We start from the raw sequence: 18,834 nt of genomic DNA on the forward strand, positions 1-18,834 counted from the left end.
GAGTAAGTTTGAAACTAGTCTGGGCTAACTGAGATGAGAGAGAGAGAGGGGGAGGGAGAGGGGGAGGGAGAGGGGGAGGGGGAGGGGAAAAAGAGGGGAGGGAGAGGGGGAGAGGCAGGAGAGGGGGAAGGGGGGGAGAAGGAGAGAGGGGGAGAGGGAGGAGAGGGGGAAGAGAGGGGGGAGAAGGAGAGAGGGGGACAGGAGGGGAGAGGGGGAGAGGGGGGAGAGGGGGGCGAGGGGGAGAGGGGGAGAGGGGAGGAGAGAGGGAGGAGAGAGGGAGGAGAGAGGGAGGAGAGAGGGAGGAGAGGGGGAGAGGGGGAGAGGGGGAGGAGAGAGGGAGGAGAGAGGGAGGGGAGAGAGAGGAGGGGAGAGGGAGGAGGGGAGGGGGAGGAGGGGAGAGGGAGGAGGGGAGAGGGAGGAGGGGAGGAGGAGGAGGGGAGAGGGAGAAGGGGAGAGGGAGGAGGGGAGGAGGGGAGGGGGAGGAGGGGAGGGGGAGGAGAGGAGGAGGAGAGGGAGGAGAGGGGGAGAGGGAGGAGAGGGAGAGAGGGAGGACAGGGGGAGAGGGGGAGAGGGGGAGAGGGGGAGAGAGAGGGAGAGGGGGAGAGAGAGGGAGAGGCAGGCAGACACAGAGAGAGGCAGACAGACACAGAGAGAGGCAGACAGACACAGAGAGAGGCAGACAGACACAGAGAGAGAGAGAGACAGAGACAGAGAGATGGAGAGGGGAGGGGAGGGGTGGGGATGGGAAGAGAGGAGAGCAGAAGGAAAGAAGGTTCATGGAAGGAGGAATGGTGGTCCCTAGCAGTGTAGCCCTGTAGCTGGGCACTCTGTGAGCAGTCATGAAGGTGCTGTGTGTTGGACACCAGCTCCCGATTTGCATGGCAAGATCTTTACTTGGCCTGGGTGTGCTCCTGTCTGTTGGGAAACTTGGACAGCCAGGTTTAGGTGAGTGGGGAGCTGGAAGGGATATGAGGATCCTGGGTATTTCTCCAGAATCCTCTGTGGGTGTAGCTTCACCAGGGAAAGGAAACTTGGAATTCAAGGCTGTTGTTGTTGTTTGTTTCATCTGTAAAAACACCAAAGGTCTTCAAATCCAACCCGCAAGCCTTTCCTGGTACAGCTTCTGGATTTATCTGTTAACACAGGAACTCAGCCCAGGATAGGTCATAGTCACACTAGCATCTGACCCTTCTGCCCTGTGGTCCTAGTTCTGAGTCTGAACAGAGAGACTGGACATGTCTCCAGTTTCCACTGACCTACAGAGACCTTCCTAGTAAGGGTGCTCCTCTGCTTAGGCCCCACAGCCTTGGCTCAACATCCATGCCTCAGGACAGTCTTAAGTTGGTCTTGACATTCAGGACCTGCTGGTGCGCTGGCCTCCTGGTGTTGTGTAGTCTGTTGAAGGGAGCACCTTTGCCTTCTCTGCTCCGTCTCTGCAGGCACAGCTCCAGTGCTGCTACACTCACAGAAGCCACAGCCAAGCTGCTGTGGCACTCTGGTCATGCCAACTGCAGCCCATCCTTGTCTTGGACTGTGGGCTCCAAGGGCAGGGCCTGGAGGTCTATCTAGTTAAGTCCTCCAGTCTGAGTCGGTTCCCCTCAGGAGACACCCCCACCCCTAAGCACTGGTGTCCACAATGCATTTGAGGAACATTGTGTCGTCTTTCACGTAGGCGTACTTGGGTGACTGCAGCTTGCTGAGGGGCAAGAAGAGTGGGCAGCCGCTGGCCACGTTGGTCTCACTCTGCGGCCGCTGGAAGGAGGCCGAGCTCAGGTCAGGCCTGAAGGCATCAATGGCATGTTCACGGTTGTTCTGGTCCAGTAGCATAAAGGTGACCTGCAGGGTAGGGGCAGGTGGAGGGTCAGGCCTCAGGGCACAGCATTGGTGCTCATGGAAGCCCAGTATTTGGGCTCAGAGGGCTCCACGCCCACTGCTTGGGCTGTACCTCTGACCTTGGAGAGGAGGTACCATGTTCCACAGGGAGAGGGAGCAGAGGTGGGACGTCACATCTGCACTAGGGAGAGGCCCATGGGGTGGAAGGAACATCTGGTACTGTGGCAGCTTCAGGGTTTGTCCTTCCACTGTCCCACCCAGTGGGAATTGTGTGTGTGTGTGTGTGTGTGTGTGTGTGTGTGTGTGTGTGCCCCCCCACTCACACACAAATCACCATCAGGTGTCTTCCTCAATTGCTCTCCATCTTACTACTACTACTATTATTGTTATTACTTTATTCAGACTTGGAGATCACTGGTTAAGCTACAGATGGCTGGATGGCAAGCCAGGGCTCCTCACAGCTCCTCCTTCCCAGTTCTGGGATGGCAGGTACCCACACCCGGATTTTGGTGTGTGTTCTGGGGAACTGGATTCACCATTTAAGCCATCTGCCTAGGCCCACAGGAGTGGGGGCTCTGATGCCATAGTTAAACTGGCCACTGAGACTAGGGTGCACCGGACAAGAATGCAGGTCACAGGCATCTACATGGTGATGTGTCAGCCTCTGCTAGGACCTCCTGCTGCCAGGCAGAGAAGCAAGAGCAGACTGGGGCGGGACTTCTGTGCAAGCCTTGGGACACCCACTGAGCTTCTGGTGTACCCAGAGCAGATCAAGTACCTCCCTGAGAAGTGGATCCACATAACACAAGCTCTGCCCTGGCACAAGCCATTGAATGTACCCCAGGAAGCACACCGCTTCCCATCACCTACTGAAGCTGCTCTTAAACTTGTTGGCACTAGAATTGCTGGGGAGGGCTTTAAAAATCCCAGTGCTTGGGTCTTCACCCTCCTCCAGAGCCTTCTGTTCTAGGCACTGCAGCTCCCCCCAGAGGGGTGAGGGCCTTGGCCACTGGACTTGCACTCAGCTTCGTTTTATAAAAGGAAATTGATTACAGTAAGCTCAGGAGACTTGCCCTGGCCTCAGGTTCATAGCTAAAGCCAGCACTAGGACCCAGGTGTCCATGCCCTCCCCAAACCCGTCTTCTCCTGGGCCCATACCTTGTTCCGGAATGGCCAGGGCAGCAGAGCGTCATACTCTCCTCTCATGATCACGATGAAGAGGGACAGGTGGGTCTTCTTACCTGAGCCGTCACCATTCAGGTACAACCGCAGACACAACTTGTAACCGTACTTGGCAGTGTAGAAAGCTGAAAGGCGAAGCCAGGGTCAGCACAGGGCAGCAGGCCAGTGCTGGGCTTTGCAGATGAGGAGATGGGGTGCAGTGGGGTTTGGGGCCCAGCTCTCTTCTCTAGGAGAGTGTTGAGCCCTTGCTCTTGGAGGTTGCCTTACCCAGGGGTTGGCACCTGGTCTTCTGATCACAGAGAAGGGGCCACACTCAATGGTTCTTGACTCAGCAGTAGGGTTGATCTGGCATGTGTGGTTTTAACACTTCCCTGGGGTGCCATGCTGCCTGCCCCACAGTTACACATGGGATCTACCGTTTTAACCAACCCTCAACTAACTAGCCTAGGAAGGGGAGGTGGCTGGGCATCGTTTTATGTGCTGGGGCAGAATTAGGGTTAAGGCCCATGCTTCCCAGATCTTGGCATTGATTTTCTCTGGTGTGAGAAGGGCACTTTTTGGTTCTGCTATCAACCCTTGGGGATGGTTCCAAGAGGCAAGTCATCCCCGGTGACCCAGTATGCAGGCCTGTGTGGCTCTCTCCCTAATGGTACATCCTTGGGCAGAGCTCTGCACCCAGCTCTAAGCAGCCCTTCTGGTAGGGACCCGCCTTCTTGGCTTCAGTTTTTTTTTTGCCTATAAAATGAGGCTGTGGGGACAATCACTTCGCAAGCCTCTCAGATATCACCTCCAGGAATGGCCTGGTTCTGGCAGATGGTGTGGCTTAAACAGTCCCAGAGCTGCATGTAAATATTACATGTATGCCATCTACACACACACACACACACACACACACACACACACACACACACACACAAGCATTTTGTTACCAGTTAGTGAATAGCAACAGCTACCAAGTCGCTACTCTGTTAGGTCAATGTTCTCAGCAAGGGACCCAGAAACAAGGAAGAACCGCCCAATTCAGCAATGCCCACGGTCTTCCCCAGGGCCTGCCTGGTCCTCTGCCTCCTACTGCAGCTCCCTGGCCGGAGAGTGACACCGTCTGAACCACTGTCACTGTCGGGAGGCTCCCAGCCCCTTCTCATCCCACAGCCTCTTTGCAGCGTGTGGTTCCAGGGAGGAGACAGAGCAGCTGGTGTACTGGCAAGAGCCGTGGTTCAGAGCACAGCCTGTGTCTCCCTCAGATCACCGGCAGGAACCCCAGCCTGACACAGCATGGCTGGGCTGGCTTCACATCTCCCAGCCCCCTGGGGCCCATCTCTCCTACAGGTCTCTGTGCACATGAGCAGTTACCTGGAGAGAAGAGGCTGACAGTCCTGCCACACACTGACTCATGGCACCGCCTGGTGACATTGGTGATCTTCCACAGGAAGGTGCCATCGAAGGAGGCCTCCTCCATGAGTCTCAGGCTCTGCTCAAGTTTGCCCAGGACCTGGTCTTTCTGGGCCAGGGTCTGCTGCAACTCCACCACCTGCAGGGAAGGCTGGTCAGCCAGAGGCACCAGCACCCAGCTTGGGGGACTGGTGGGGATAGTGGGGCACAGGCTACATCACCTCAGAGAGGCTTTCCTGACTGTCACCCAGTGCCTGCGCCTGTCCCATGCTTGGGGTCCCTTTCTCTTCTTGCTCCCCTGCCTAGTCATTCATTCATCAGGAGCCCAGCTCACATATCCCTTCCTGTAAAGCCTCCGGCCACTGTCCTAGCTGGCTAGTCTTCCCCATTGTGTTTCACAGCTCTTCCAACGACTTCCTCCTCCTGTCCAGGCTGTCTCCTCATGGTGGCCTCCTTTCCTGTCTGTGTCCACACCTTGCGTGGTGCCCAGCTGTAGGAGTGGAGCCAGAAGTCTGATGGTGAGATGGGAACCCTCGCTGCCCTCAGGGACCCTACTTTACAACTGGGCCTGGGTGTAAATGGTATAAACCGAGCATCTTCCTGGCCATTTGAGCCCAGTGCCTGCCCCTGCTAATAGGTTTCCCCAAAGAAATCTGAAAGAATAAACAAGTTGTGAGAGAGAAGGTGAATGTCTCAGACCTAATTGGCAGGGTGTGGTAGGGATGGAACTAAAGGCATACCCAGCTAAGTGGGAGACAGTGAAATAATGTTGCTGTTTTCAAAAAGTGACAGGAGCCTGGTGACTGGCTACATTAGGAAAGTGTCATCTCTGGAATAGAGGGGTGGACTGAGAGTCGGACTACACTCTGCATGTGGACTCCTGTAGAGACCGAAGCTGAGCATACGAGGACATCATGGCCCACCATGCTCTCAAGAACAGATGAGGGCACTGAAGAAAATAGTCTGTTGGGATGTGAGCATTGACTGTCTGCTCTGGAGAGAGGCTGTGGGGACGAAAAAGCGGGTTGCTCTGTGGGCTCTGAAGGCCACAGCCAGGAACAATACATGGAAAACACAGCTTTATGAAAGGAGGAACTTTGTAACAGTGAAATTGCCCAGCAATGGAATGGGTAGAGGGAGCCGGTGGAGGAGAGTTCCGGGCCACTTCTAAAGAGAAGACCTGAAGCATTGGATAGCATGGCGTTGGCTTTTCCCCAAGCTGATACAGGGTCTTTCTAGTAGGTCCTGGGATACAGGGGAGATCTGGGCTAGGATGGAGGCAACTGCTCTGAGCAGGATGAATGACTAGAAGGCTGGATGGCACAGGGGCTCCCTGAGCTGACGCCTAGAGCACACACCCATCTCACTCACCCTCTGCTCCAAGCTCAGGATGTGCTCTCGGTCCAACTGGCTCTGGTGGATGGAGGCGGCCAGTGCCAGGTGGGAAGCCTCCACCTCCTTGTTGAGGACAGCAACGATGTTCTCAAACACACGCAGCTTCTCCTCCAGCTGAGCCAACTGCTTCTCTTTCAGGAGGTGCCACAGGGCCTGTTCATCCTGGCTCTCACAGCAAGGTGCCCGGTAGCAGTCTACCTCCAGGTCCCCAGTCACTTCCACAGCTGCCCGAAGCTGCAGCTCTGACAGGTTCCGCTCCAGTGCCATGGGCGTGGAGCCCAGGTTGGAGCCTGGCAATGACTTCCACTCCTTTAGGACCCCCAGGAGCAGGTGCAGATGGGAGGCCTGAGAGGAGGCCTCGTGCTCCTGCATGGATTGTGGGCTCCCCTGACGAGAGAGTGAGAGTCACTAGTGAATAGCGAAGTGGAAGGAGATTCTGGGGACCAGTAAGGAGTCATGGCATCAAAGGCCACCAAGCAGAGCCAGATCCATTATCCCAGCAAAGGGGAAGTGGCTGTCTGTATGGGGAAGGGCGGGGGTAGAGCCTTGTGCAGGAAGACAGTCCTTAGATACCCCCACACAGCTAATGCATCCCAGTCTCTAGCGTGACCATCCTGTCCTGCCCTTGAGCATAATGATGATTCAGGACCATGGAGAGGGATGTGGGGGACATGCACTTGAGTGATGCTACAACAAGGCTTAGGCGAGGTATTCAGAAGAACTTCACGTAGTACAATGACTTAATGGTTAGATTTGTTGCCTGGTAACTCATTAGCATGGGAAAAACCAGAGGAGTAGCTTGGTGTTTTGGGAGGATTTGGAGAGGGAGAGACATCTGGGCTGAGACCGTGGACAGATTTGACATGCTGTCACTTACCTTGAAGGAACAGCCAACACTTGCAAAGGGACACATGACTCCAGTCTCAGCCACCTCAGGGTGAACCTGGAAATGATAACTGTGTCACTGGATGCTGGGAGGCATCCCTGGGGCTCCCCCAAGGGCTCACTGAAAGAAACAGGAGCCAACAAGGCCAGAACTGGACAGGCACATGACTCGGCCCCCTCTGTTCCTTCTGCCTGGCTGACCCTGTTCCACCTTTGGAGTCTCGACCCAGCTGTAATTACAGAAAGAGGACCAGAGCCCTGCTGTCACTTGGAACAGCACAGTCTGTCCTGGAGCCAGCCCTCATTCTTCGGTTTCAGATGCTGAAAAGAAACTTCACAGCAAGAGCTGCATGAAGGTGGAGTATGCATGTAACCACACTGAAAGAGCACTGCTCCCCATTTGTCAGGACAGCTGGGATAGAGTGACAGGGCCATCCCCACAAGGACCTGGGCCACAAAAGCAAAATAGTATAGACACCTCGGAAATCTTACAAAAGTAATTTATTATTATTATTATTATTATTATTATTATTATTATTATTACAGGGTCTCACTATGTAGCCCTGGCTGGGGCTGGCCTGGAACTTGCTATGTAGAACACTCTAGCCTTAAACTCACAGAAATCTTGCCACTGTCTCCCAAGTGCAGGGATTAAAGGCAAGCACCATCACACCAGCCAGCCGCGAACTTCTGATCCTCCTGGCTCCCATGTCCTGAGTGCTGAGTATAAGCATGTGTCACAAATCATGGTTTATGAGATAGAGGGGACTGAACCCAGGGCCTTGTGTGCCACATAAGCATTCTACCACTGGGGTACATTCCCAGTCCTATGGAAGTATTTTGCAAAAGCCAAGCCCTACTTACTTAATTCACTTGCTTATAACTTATAATCGACCTACAGATGACCCACATATTCCACTCCCAGGAATTTATTCAACAGAAACAGAAACTCATGTCTACACAGAGATGTGTGTGAATACATACAGCAGCTTAATTTGCAGCAACCCTAACCTGAAAACCATCTGAGGACAGCCAGAAGGTGAATGGATCCCAAATAGTGTCTTCTCCCTACAGAACCTACTCAGCCATCAAATGACATTAATACTAACATCTGCTATAACATGGAGAGACCTTGAAGCCATTATGTTAAACAAAAGAAGTCAGATGTTAAAATGAACTGTCTCCCAAGTGCTGGGACTAGAGTCATGCACCATCACACCCAACCAGCCTCCATTTCCTGAGTGCTGAGTATAAGCATGTGTCACAAATCTTGGTCTATGAGATACAGGGGATTGAACCCAGTGCCTTGTGTGTACATACATCTCTATGTAGACATGGATTTCTGTTTCTGTTGAATTCCCGGGAGTGGCATATGTGGGCCATCTGTAGGTCGATTATAAGTTGTAAGCAAGTGATTTAAGTTCAGCTTTTCGTAAAATACTTCAGAGGTTGGGAATGTAGCCCAGTTGGTGGTATGTACTCCAGGACATCCTTCATGAAGAAAGTTTACGGGAGGCAACATGGTCCCGACAGGCAGTAGACATGCTGCCTGTCCCCAGCCCAGAGTGGGCTGTGCGTGCAGGGAATGACCAGCTCTCTGTGGGACAGAAGGTTTGCCATCTTGGCAGTGGGGGGGTTACCTGATTTTGTACATTAGCCAGGACTTTATCAAACTGTGCACTTAAAATGACGTTTTTCTACATGTAAAATGATAGCTCAATTTTATGAGAACATTTTTGTTTGTTTGTTTTTTTGAGACAGGTTTTTTTCTGTGTAGTTTTGGTGCCTGTCCTGGATCTCGCTCTGTAGCCCAGGCTGGCCTCAAACTCACAGAGATCTGCCTGGCTCCGCCTCCCAAGTGCTGGGATTAAAGGCGTGCGCCACCACCGCCCAGTGAACATTTTTTTTAAACAGAATAATCAAAGAGGATGGGGTGAAAGGAGGGGAGGCCGGAGGGCTGCAGGACTGAGCGAACACAAAGTCACAGGGTTCACTTTTCTCAAAGCTGATTCATAGGGTAAATTTGGGATGCAGAGCCCAGCCTACAAAAGCTTCACCCACCTGCCACACTGCCCTCTGCTACAAGGGACAGGCTGCTCCCAATCAAGAATAGGAAACAGAGCCGGGCGGTGGTGGCGCACACCTTTAATCCCAGCACTTGGGAGGCAGAGGCAGGCGGATCTCTGTGAGTTCGAGGCCAGCCTGGTCTACAGAGCGAGTTCCAGGACAGGCTCCAAAGCTACACAGAGAAACCCTGTCTCGAAAAACAAACAACAAACAAACAACAACAACAACAGAGAGAGAATAGGAAACAGATGTTGATGGGGACAGGCAAAGGGTGGCCCTGGCAGGGAGACGGCTTTGGGAATCTGCCTCAGTATAGCCTCTCCAATAGGTTGCTATTGATGACATGTGGCTCAGGGACAGTAGATGGGACACTAGGGGCCCTATGATTCCATGTTTATGGTTCCCATCCTTTGTGGCTTGAAGTTGACAGTCCCCAGAGGAATAAGGAGAAGAAAGTGGGACAGTTAACACAGAATTTGGGCATTGCCACACAGTGGGATGTATCCGTGGATAAGCAGGGCTTGTGGGCAGGACAGCCTGCTGTGGGCTGTGTGGACATCTGGCTTGTCCTAATGATGAGGCATGCGCAGGAGTTTACTGTGACTAGCCTTGAATGCTGAAAGATGGGCAGAGGTAACTCAAGAGGACTTCTGAGGCCCTAGGGTCAGCCAGCCGCCAGCTCTGGTCACCCATCACTCACTCTTTACCACATACTGGGATATGGGCTCCAGGAGGCATCCTGTGTATACACTGCTGCTGTCACTACTTCGTGGTGTCACAGCACTGGGAGAGTTACTTAGTTCTCCAGGTTTAGTTTCCCCAACTGCAAACTGAATAATACTAACCCATCTGATAGCTATTACAAGAACATGAGGTAATACACATAAGTGCTCATATTGTTACCTCTCGTAGCTGTGACAACACTAAACGGTTTAACACAATACAAACTTACAATCTACCACGAGGTTGCTGGCAGCAGCATGTCCCCCTGGAAGCTGCCTGCAGCCCCTGGCTTGTGGGTTTTCTCTCCATTGTCAAAGTCAACATCCCCTTGCTGTCTCCTGTGGATGCCTGTCTCCTCACGAGGACCTTGTGGTTATACTGTGCTCACCCAGGTAGTCTAGGGTACTCTCTCTACCTCACCTTCATGCCTACAGAGTCTTTTCAGCTTGGTCATTCATGACTGCTCCTGCCAGGTCCCTAAGTCATGTACAAAGCATTTGGGGGCTGGTTTTCCACTTGCAGTTCAAAGGGAGACAATGCCACCCATCTAGGAGCACAAAGTTGGAGTTTGGCTTTGCCATATGATTTAGGTTCAGGTACCAGCATCTCCTTTGCCTTGGGCCTTCATATATCACCTATTAATAAATCAAAGGTACCGACAGGATGCTGCTGGAGTGCTAAGATTTATAGATGCAAACTGTCACATTTAGGAATGTGAGGGTGGGGAGTTCACACTAGTTAGCACACTTTAGAGAGCACATGTCACATTTAGGAGTGTAAGGATGGAGTCACACTGGTTAGCACACTTCAGAGAGCACAGACACACAGAGAGACTGGAGAGAGAGGCAGGGGGGACATGATTAGTGTTTTCCCATATACCAGGACCCTGGGAACAGAAGACTGACTGGCCTTCCTTGAAAGAAGCCTGCTTGAGCTCAGTACAAACAATGAAAGAAGTCATGGTTGCAGTCGGAACCCACCGCATGCGGAGGGGTCACTTTACAGTTCTGCAGTTCTCTGTTTGAAAAGACATAACCCCCAGCGGCAGAGCCTGCTACATGTACACACTGGAAGTTAGACCAGGCTGCTTAGACTCCTGCCATTTGTGGTTCTAGAAAAGGTCATGGCATCACCATGAGCCACAAACCAATCTTCCTGACTGGACCTCAGAGGGAAGAATGTGAGAGAAACAGTTTCCTCCCTGGGGTCTCAGCAAACAAAATCAAATGTTATTTCCTAGTTACTGGTTGGCTTTGCTTGTGTGCGCTTGCGCTTGCATGCACACATGTGCTTGTACCCAGGTGCACATGGAGAGCAGAAGAGGACATCAGTGCCCTGCACTATCACTCTCCACCTTGAGACCCAGTCCCTTGAGACAAGGTGTCTCACTGAACCTAGAGCTAGTCTGGTGGACAACAAGCTCCAACAATCCTCCTGTCTTCACCCCTCACATCACTGGTGTTACAAGTGTGAATGGCCAAGCCCAGCCCCCCCACCCCCTTTTAAGAGGAATGCTGGGGATTTGAACATGGGTCCTCATAATTACACAGCAGGAACTCTGGTCTGCCCAGCCCTTCCCCAGCCCCCAGCTCCTGCTTTGTCTCCTTCCTTACTGTCGATTGTCCAGGGAGGTCATTCCAGGCAAGAAAGGCCTCTCTATGCCGTCATTGACCTCCTAATATTTGCTTGCTATGTTTGTAACTAGCTGATGCTTCTGGGCCCTACGTAAGGAGATGGTGATTATTAAGGACTCAGGGCAGATCAGGCTGCTAGCAGCTGGCATGGGGAGGGTTTGTGAGATGGGCACCTTAGACTGAACTCAGCTGCTCTCCAGCCTGGCCTCCCTGCCCAGCTTCTGTCTCCTAGGTACCCCAGACGTGCAGACAAAAGTTGGGAGTTACCACATGCAAAGGCCTGGCTCAGTATTAGTCACTTTCCTTATGTTAAAAGTCCCCTAAAGTTCCCATCAGGGCAGGATCAGAGGAGTAACTACTGTGTGTAACTACCCTGTGGCCGATGCGCGCAGTGCTCTTAACTACTGAGCCAGCTCTCCAGCCTCTTATTTTGTCTTAAGGCAGCAAATTTCAATCTGTGCTCTTGCTGAGCCCTGGAAGTCCCCCAAGTCTCTTAGAGGCTGGGACAGGAGAAACAAAGGGTTAATATTGTTTGATGTTGGGTCATAGGTGCCACAGTAGAGAGAGAAGTTCACTAAGATGCCAAACCTTCACTTTCTGAAGGAGAAGTTCAGCCTTCTTGGAAAAGACTGACTGACATCCAGCTAGATCACTCCAGTTACTTTACTCAAACACACACAAGGTTATTGGGGGCTGGGAAAGGTTCCCACTACCAGTCATCTTGCTCTTGCTGCCCACGGGAGCAGACAACCCACACGAATCTCTGTCCCTTTTGGTTATGGCAAGCCATAATCAGAAGTAAGAACTCCAGGTCTGCCAGGAGTGTCTTCAAACCAAGGTCGGTGCAGCTGCAAACTCTCACGTAGCACCAAGGGCCGAGTCTCCAGAGAGACACTTCTCCAAAGTTTAAACAGTCGCGAAACAATGTCTCAGACTCTACTGATGAGTCCACACATAGCAAAGGCTTTGCTACAACATTTCTCTCAAAGCCAGACACAGGGCCTTACTATACATTTCACTTGACATGAAGGCTCCAGGCTGTCTAAGAGGACTCGGCTCCAGGCACTTCTTGCACCCAAACCTTCTGCTTGTATTGAGTTTTATCTTGATAAAGATGAAAAACAAAACAAAACAAAACAAAAAACTAAAGATGCTAGATGAAATGACATTAAAGTATATCTGGCCCATGTTACCTAACACTTATATAAGTGGTGTGTTTTAATTTTGCCAAGAGGAAAGAACAAACCAATCCTTGGGAAGCACAGAGCTCATTCCTGTGCTGTACATGTAAGGCACAAAGGCCCACGGGAAGGTGTCTGTGTCTGCTCCTGTGAAGAAACTGGTCTATTAGAGACAGCCAGACAGGGAGGCTCAGCAGTTCCTCCATGGAGATAAACTTGATTCTTCTTATTATTCTCTAAGGGCCCATTAGAGGGGGAGTCTGCTAAAAAACGGGAGGGAAGCCCTTCAGTTAGCTCTGGGCAGGGCAGGAAGTCCCCGCACTTTCTGAATGACAGGGACTGGCAAAGAAGGGGGGACGGGTGGGGGCCCCTTCTGCATCTGGGCCAATGGGAGGGAGGGAGGGGTGCCCTGGCAGCTGTTGACCTGTGACTCAGATGTCATAGATCCTGGGAAGAACCTTCTAGAACCAACTTTGTGGCTTCATTTTACCAATGGAGAAATAGGGTCTGGAAACAGGTTTGCCTCCAGCCATGCACTGAGGGACATAAACCCATGCCTGCACACCAAGGTCTGGATCCATGGGCCACTGTTCACTGCTGGGGGGAGCTTGGGCCGAAAGCAGCTTCGTTTGTCTCACTGTGGGGACAGAGAGGATGACCAAGCAGAGATCCTGGCCACCGAGGAGCTCTGGCATTTCAAGTCCCAGCGTGTCTTCCTCATGCGTCATCCAAGAGGTCAGGTTTTACGCACAGACTCCTACATGGTTGGGCTTCTGGACCCACACAAATTTTGTTTGGAATCTTAATTGTGAGATTAACATAAAGATCACTGTCCTTGTTCTGTATCTGGTAAAAAGTTTACCCCAAATTCTATCCACCTTCATATCCCTTCACAAAACCCTACGGGAAGGACACTCACAGAGAAGATTGGCTCACTCAGTGGAGATAATTCAGCTTATAGCACTGAATACAGTCCTATATTTTTTTCATTTCATCATGAGTTAGTGGGACCTGAAAACCTCTGGGCTACACAGGTACCCTACGAAGGTCCTTTCAGCTTGGTGGAGAGGGAAGGACCAGATTTCAAGGCTGTTGCATAAACCTGTCTCTCTGGCCCCTTCCAAAGGTCCAAAGGTGTCTCTTACTCCCAGACACACCGAAGGAGGTGAGCTGAAAACGGCCTCTCTCGTTATTAGGAACTGGCTGAGTTTCTCAAGTAAGGGGCCGGAGAGTCTATTTTGGGGTTTTGAAATTTCTGTTATAAGTGTTCAACTCTGTCACTGTGGGGAGAGAGCAGCCACAGAAAATATGTGGGAATGAGGGGCTAGATACCAGCAGAACTTTCTTTATGGACATAGAGTTTGCATGTTATAGAGTCCTTATGAATTCCTGAATACATTTTCTTCCATCAATTAAAGATATAAACCATTCCTATCCCGTGGGCTGTATATAAAACCAGGAGATGGGCTGGATTGGGTCCAGGAGCCAGTTTGTGGACCCCTGGTCTAGAAGGTGCTTCCAGTTCTAAATGGATCAGAGCCTGCCAGGTGGCTTAGGGCACTGTGAGCACCTGCCTCTGCCTTGCTCAGAAAGTGAATTCACTGTAGGCTCAAGACAAAGAACTAATGCATCTGCACCTGTCAGGGGCCACATGGGCCACTACCCATTTTGTCTCTACCTGGACAAGTCTCTCTGTCTCTGTCTCTCCCTCCCTCTTTCCTGCTCTCTGTAGAAGCCAAAGGACAACCTCAGGAGTAGTTTTTCAGGTGCCTGCCACCCACCATTTCCCCCCTTTCTTTTGGAGACAGGTCTCTGGGTAGCTGGAAACTCACTCACTGTGTAGGCTCGGCTAGCTGGCCATGTGCCCAGGGGTCCATGTGTCTCTCCACAGACTGGTATTGCATATATCACCACACACATCAGTCCCCGGAGGTGGCCAGATGGTCTTCCCTGTCAATGCTAACATACCTTCTCCGGAGTCAAAGGGCTTCCTGGGCTCACAGGCTTCAGGCTGTCTGCTCTGCATTTAGGACAGATCCGATCTTCACCATCTCTGGGGAAACATGAACAAGATTCTCAAATAAGGGGAAACATGAACAAGATTCTCAAATAAGGCACCACACCTTGCTGGCACCTGCTCTTGTCACTTGCCACCGTCCTGACAGACTTCAAAGCCCAGACCCTGCCTCTTGCAGTAATTCCACCATCCAGAGGCCCCATTGTCAAAGCTTCAAAGCCCTGGGCGGGCATCCACTGTTTTCCTGAAGCCCCACCTGCTGTGACCGGATGGTGGCTTTCTTCACCCATGTAGTGATTATGGATGTCTCACTGTAGAAATGCCCATCCGAGCACCTGGTTACAGGGTCTCTCCTGGAAGAATGATCCCACGCACTGAGTTGCAAAAATTCTGAATCCCCATACTTCCAATCTCAAAGGTTTAGGCAAGGGGTTATGGGTATGGGACTCCATTTGTTCTTCTCAATGCCATGTATGTGGTTCTGGTCTCTTACTTTTTGGCCATGGCAGGTGACCATGGCCTATTAGGACAAGGGGAGGACTCAGGGTCTATCTACCTGGAATGGGTGTCAGATTAGGACCAGGGTGCAGTGTGGACACCTGTGTCAGCAGTTCTAACAGTGAGTGCTGCCAATTCAGCCCATTTCTAGGTGAGGAAAACCAGGCCTCAGAGAATGGGGCCTTGGATGGGCCATGGGAGGGCAAGGCAAACACAGAGCAGGGCAGAGACCCCTCAGGCTGCGACCCTGCACTTTCCTGTCAGCTTCTGCTCCCTCCTCTGCCAGGGTTTTCTGGGGGGTGGGGGTGGAGGAAAAGGAGATGAACTCAGCAGTTAGTTGCAGTCTCTGCCCTGACCTGGCCTTTCCACAGCTACAGCCTCCTTCAGCCTCTCCCCTTAGTCACCGAATGTGACCTTCTCATTTGACTGATTTGGTTTCCCCACATTCTTAAGCTGTAAGGTCCCAAAGGAAAGGTCATGCCTGTGGCCCAAGGCCGTTTACGAGTATCTTCACCAGGAAACTCCGGAGGCAAGCCTTCATGTCTGGGGGGCTTTGCAGTTCTCTTGTACGGACTTCCTTCCGCAGGCTGACCTGAGGACGCAGGGGTGGAACACTTGGCCCACAGCAACTGCTCAAGGCAGGGTGCTAATGCTGTCATATCTCAGGTATTTACACTTTAGGCATAAACATACACCCTGCTGCATCATTGCCCCTATTAGCTGGGTTTAATAAAACAAAATAGTGTTTTTATCACAGTTTGGTATTTGCCATAGGGGCCTACATTCATTGTTGTAAGAAATTTGGGGAATATTATTGATGGAACCTTGTCACAATTTTGTGAGGCGGAAGGAAACACAGGTAAGAAGTCGGGGTTCGGAGACACCCGAGGTTCAAGCCAGGCTACCCAGTAGGGAGTGGCCGAGTAGAGCTTAAAGTTCTACCTCAATAATGATGGATGCACAGACAGCTTTCTGTGGCTAATGAGCCATCTGCCCCCAGCCCGGGCCGGTGTTCGGAAGAAAGGACTGTGGAAATAGAGGCCTAGAGAGGTGAAGTTGCCTGCTGCCGGTCAGCAGTTCTCTCAAGTCCCCCTCCCATCAGCAGTCCCTCCCTGACAATCCTTCCCATGGCCCTAGGCTCTTTGGCCCCTCACCTCAGCTTCTCAGAGAGACAGGCCGAGCAGCAGAGAACCCTGGACTCTGATTGGTCCTGGCAGGCAGCAGGTGGACAACCAAATGGAAACTCATTTTCATCAGGGGCTGGGCGGGGGCCGCTGGCTGAGCTGGAGGCCATCTTGAGGGTCTGTCAAGTAGAGCAGAGGACCAGCCTTGTGGAGCCTGTGGAGAGAGGTGGGTTCTAGCCTGGGCCACACTTTCTGTGACTTTATCTTCTCCTCTCTGGCTGTGGGGTACAACGTCACAGCTGAGTCACAGCAGGGATGGAGTAGGAATTACCCTTTGTGGTTAGAAAAATCCCCTGGACAGAGACTGAAAACTTTTAGGAGTGTCCAGACATTTTTCAAAGTGAGAAAGAGCAAGAGACAGTCATAGGAAGAGAGCAATGCTCTCCAGAGTCACGGTTCCCCTGCCTGCGAACCACAGGCTGCTGCCGGCTTCCTCTGTCTCCTCCCCAGGCACTTTGGTGGAGAGGCCACGGTTGGCCACTTGTCTTGCCCCCACCCTGGACCTCTGAGCCATGTAGAATTCTCTGGAACAGTGGGGCTCAGCTTTCTGATGGAAACCCCAAGAGTCCTAAAATCAGGTCCAAAAGTCAAGTTCTGAGTCCTCCAGGGTGTCTGGGTGCCTTTAAATGCCACTTTTTCACACCGTTGCTCGGTTACCCCATCTTGAGAAAACAGATTGCAACAATGGTCTGTAGGGCTTATGACTGGGGACCCTATGACTAAGGCAACCAAAGGTAGCATGAAGGCCTCTGATGGCCCCACCCTCCTGTGGCATTGTGCATCAGTCATGGTGGTGACAAATGAACAGGACCCTCCTCTCCCTTGAAGTTCAAGGCGTTGGCACTGAGACCCTGCAGAGCCCACTTCCCAAGCCCTGCTCAGGAAGTCATAGGTGGCTATGTATCTGGTCAGGAGCCACCACTTCCCTGTTGAGAAGGAAGTCCAGGTTCATGTGGATTTGCTCTCGGTCGCCAAGCGGACCGTAGATCCATATGTGTGTAAAGGGTGAACACGGAAAAACACAACTCTGGCTAGCCATTGTGTGCTGGGCAGACTTTTTCTCTAATCCTTACAATTCTTTCTGTAGCCATGTACAGCTGTATGAAGCAAGGCGTGAGGCTCAGAGACACACAGCCTGAGGCTGAGCATTGGGATCTGAACCATGTTCTGTTCTACCATGAATGAGGTAAGAACAGGCAGCATGGTGAAGTCTCAGAGTCTGGGATGTTGGTCAGAGCATCCAGCTTGTCTCAGACTGTCAAATGACAAAGATGGCCTCCATATACCTTTCTACCCAACTGTACTGCGTTAGGGTTTGTAGATGTACATGCTGCTTTCAAACCACAGGCTCTGAGTTCAGGCAGGTCTGAAGGACTTCTGGATCCACCACATACATGGTCTTTTAATATTTATTTATTTATTTTGAGACAGGGTCTCACTACACAGCCCTGGCTGGCTTAAAGCTCACTCTGTAGACCAGGCTGGCCTTACACTCACAGAGATCTGCCTGCCTCTCCCTCCCAAGCCCTGGGATTAAAGGTGTGTGCCACCATGTGCCAACATGCACCACTATGCCCGACACGCCACACCCAACTTGCCACACAGCCTTAAATGTGTCTGTGCCTCAGTTCTGTATCTGTGAAATGGGGGATAAAAGCATGTATTTTACCCAATTGCCAAGATGACTAAATGAGATGGTGGGTGTTCTAGTTTTATTTCTCTTGCTGTGATAAACACCCTGGCATAAAGCAACATGAGAGAAATTTATTTGGCTTACAATTCCAGGTTAAAGTCCGTCATTGGGGGGAAGTCAAGGCAAGACTCTAAACAGCCAGTCAACTCACATCCACAGTCAGGGACAGAGGAAAACAAGAACATGGATGCTTGTTCCTTCACTGTGATCAGCTCACCTCTCCACTCACACAGCCCAGAACCCCCTGTTGAGGGAATGGTACCACCCACAAGGGGCTGAGTGTTCCTGTATCAATTAACTTAATTATGACAATCTCCCACTGCGTGCCCGCAGGCCAAACCAGCGTAGACAATCTCTCATTGAGACTTCCCAGGTCATGTCAAGTTGACAATTATAGCTAACCATCAAGTAGGTGAAAGTGTGCCAGGGGTTGTGGCCCAAGTGACATGCTCCAAAAACTTTGGTGCTTTACTCGGGCGATGACCACACCCTTCTTGTTCCTCATAATAAGGGAAGGGGTTTTAAAATGGCAAGTTACGCATACACAGCGGTTTTCCTCTCTCAATTTCCTCGAGCCTCCCAGATGGGCAGAGAAGTTTAGACTCTGTGTTCGGTGGTTCTCCACCTTCCTAATGCTGCGACCCTTTAATACAGCTCCTCATATTGTGGTGACCCCAACCATAAATTATTTTTGTTGCTATTTGATAACTGTAATTTTGCTACTGTTATGAATTATACTGTAGACATTTGAGATGCAGGATATCTGATATTTGACCCTCACAGGGGTCATGGCTCATAGGTTGAAAACTACTGCTCTAGATAAACTCAACTGTCCACCATCCCCAGGATGGTACCAGAACATCTAGTGGCCATTGGCAAAAAGGTTACTACATCCTATAGACTTCTATTCTCAACTGAGCCCTGCTCAGCCTGCTCAGCTAATGACCTTGGGCTTACTTTCCCACGCTCAGAAAGGCATTCCCTTAACTGCTCGGCCCGAGCGACAACCCCCTGCACCTCCACATGTCCCCTTCTTCTCCTGTTGGGACACAAGGGAGGCACCCAATCTTGTTCCATCTAGCTTCTGGGTACCTTTCTCTTGTCCTATCCCCCCACCCCTTCACGGATTCCCCATCTATCAGCCCCTTCC

General features: G+C 51.5%; 1 protein-coding gene across 1 annotated transcript; it reads right to left on the reverse strand.

The window, feature by feature from the left end:
* Positions 1 to 1,074: 1,074 nt before the first annotated feature.
* Traf1 (TNF receptor associated factor 1) lies at positions 1,075 to 16,101 on the reverse strand. The gene is made up of 7 exons (XM_059259051.1): positions 15,962 to 16,101; positions 14,261 to 14,345; positions 6,680 to 6,745; positions 5,779 to 6,189; positions 4,369 to 4,546; positions 2,992 to 3,140; positions 1,075 to 1,836 (listed from the first exon to the last, which is right to left on the reverse strand). The coding sequence occupies exons 1-7, from the start codon at positions 16,099 to 16,101 to the stop codon at positions 1,618 to 1,620; spliced, it is 1,248 nt and encodes a 415-aa protein (XP_059115034.1). The 3' UTR covers positions 1,075 to 1,617.
* Positions 16,102 to 18,834: the final 2,733 nt, after the last annotated feature.

The sequence above is a fragment of the Peromyscus eremicus genome, chromosome 4 (assembly GCF_949786415.1).
Source record: "Peromyscus eremicus chromosome 4, PerEre_H2_v1, whole genome shotgun sequence".
NCBI lineage: Eukaryota > Metazoa > Chordata > Mammalia > Rodentia > Cricetidae > Peromyscus > Peromyscus eremicus.

Excerpts from the sequence above, each read along its gene's own strand:
- Traf1 (XM_059259051.1), bottom strand. The coding sequence starts at position 16,101 with ATGGCCTCCAGCTCAGCCAGCGGCCCCCGCCCAGCCCCTGATGAAAAT. Across the intron at positions 6,190-6,679 it reads GTGTTGGCTGTTCCTTCAAG|GGGAGCCCACAATCCATGCA; the intron begins GTAAGTGACAGC and ends CTCTCTCGTCAG. Across the intron at positions 1,837-2,991 it reads CCTGGCCATTCCGGAACAAG|GTCACCTTTATGCTACTGGA; the intron begins GTATGGGCCCAG and ends CCTACCCTGCAG.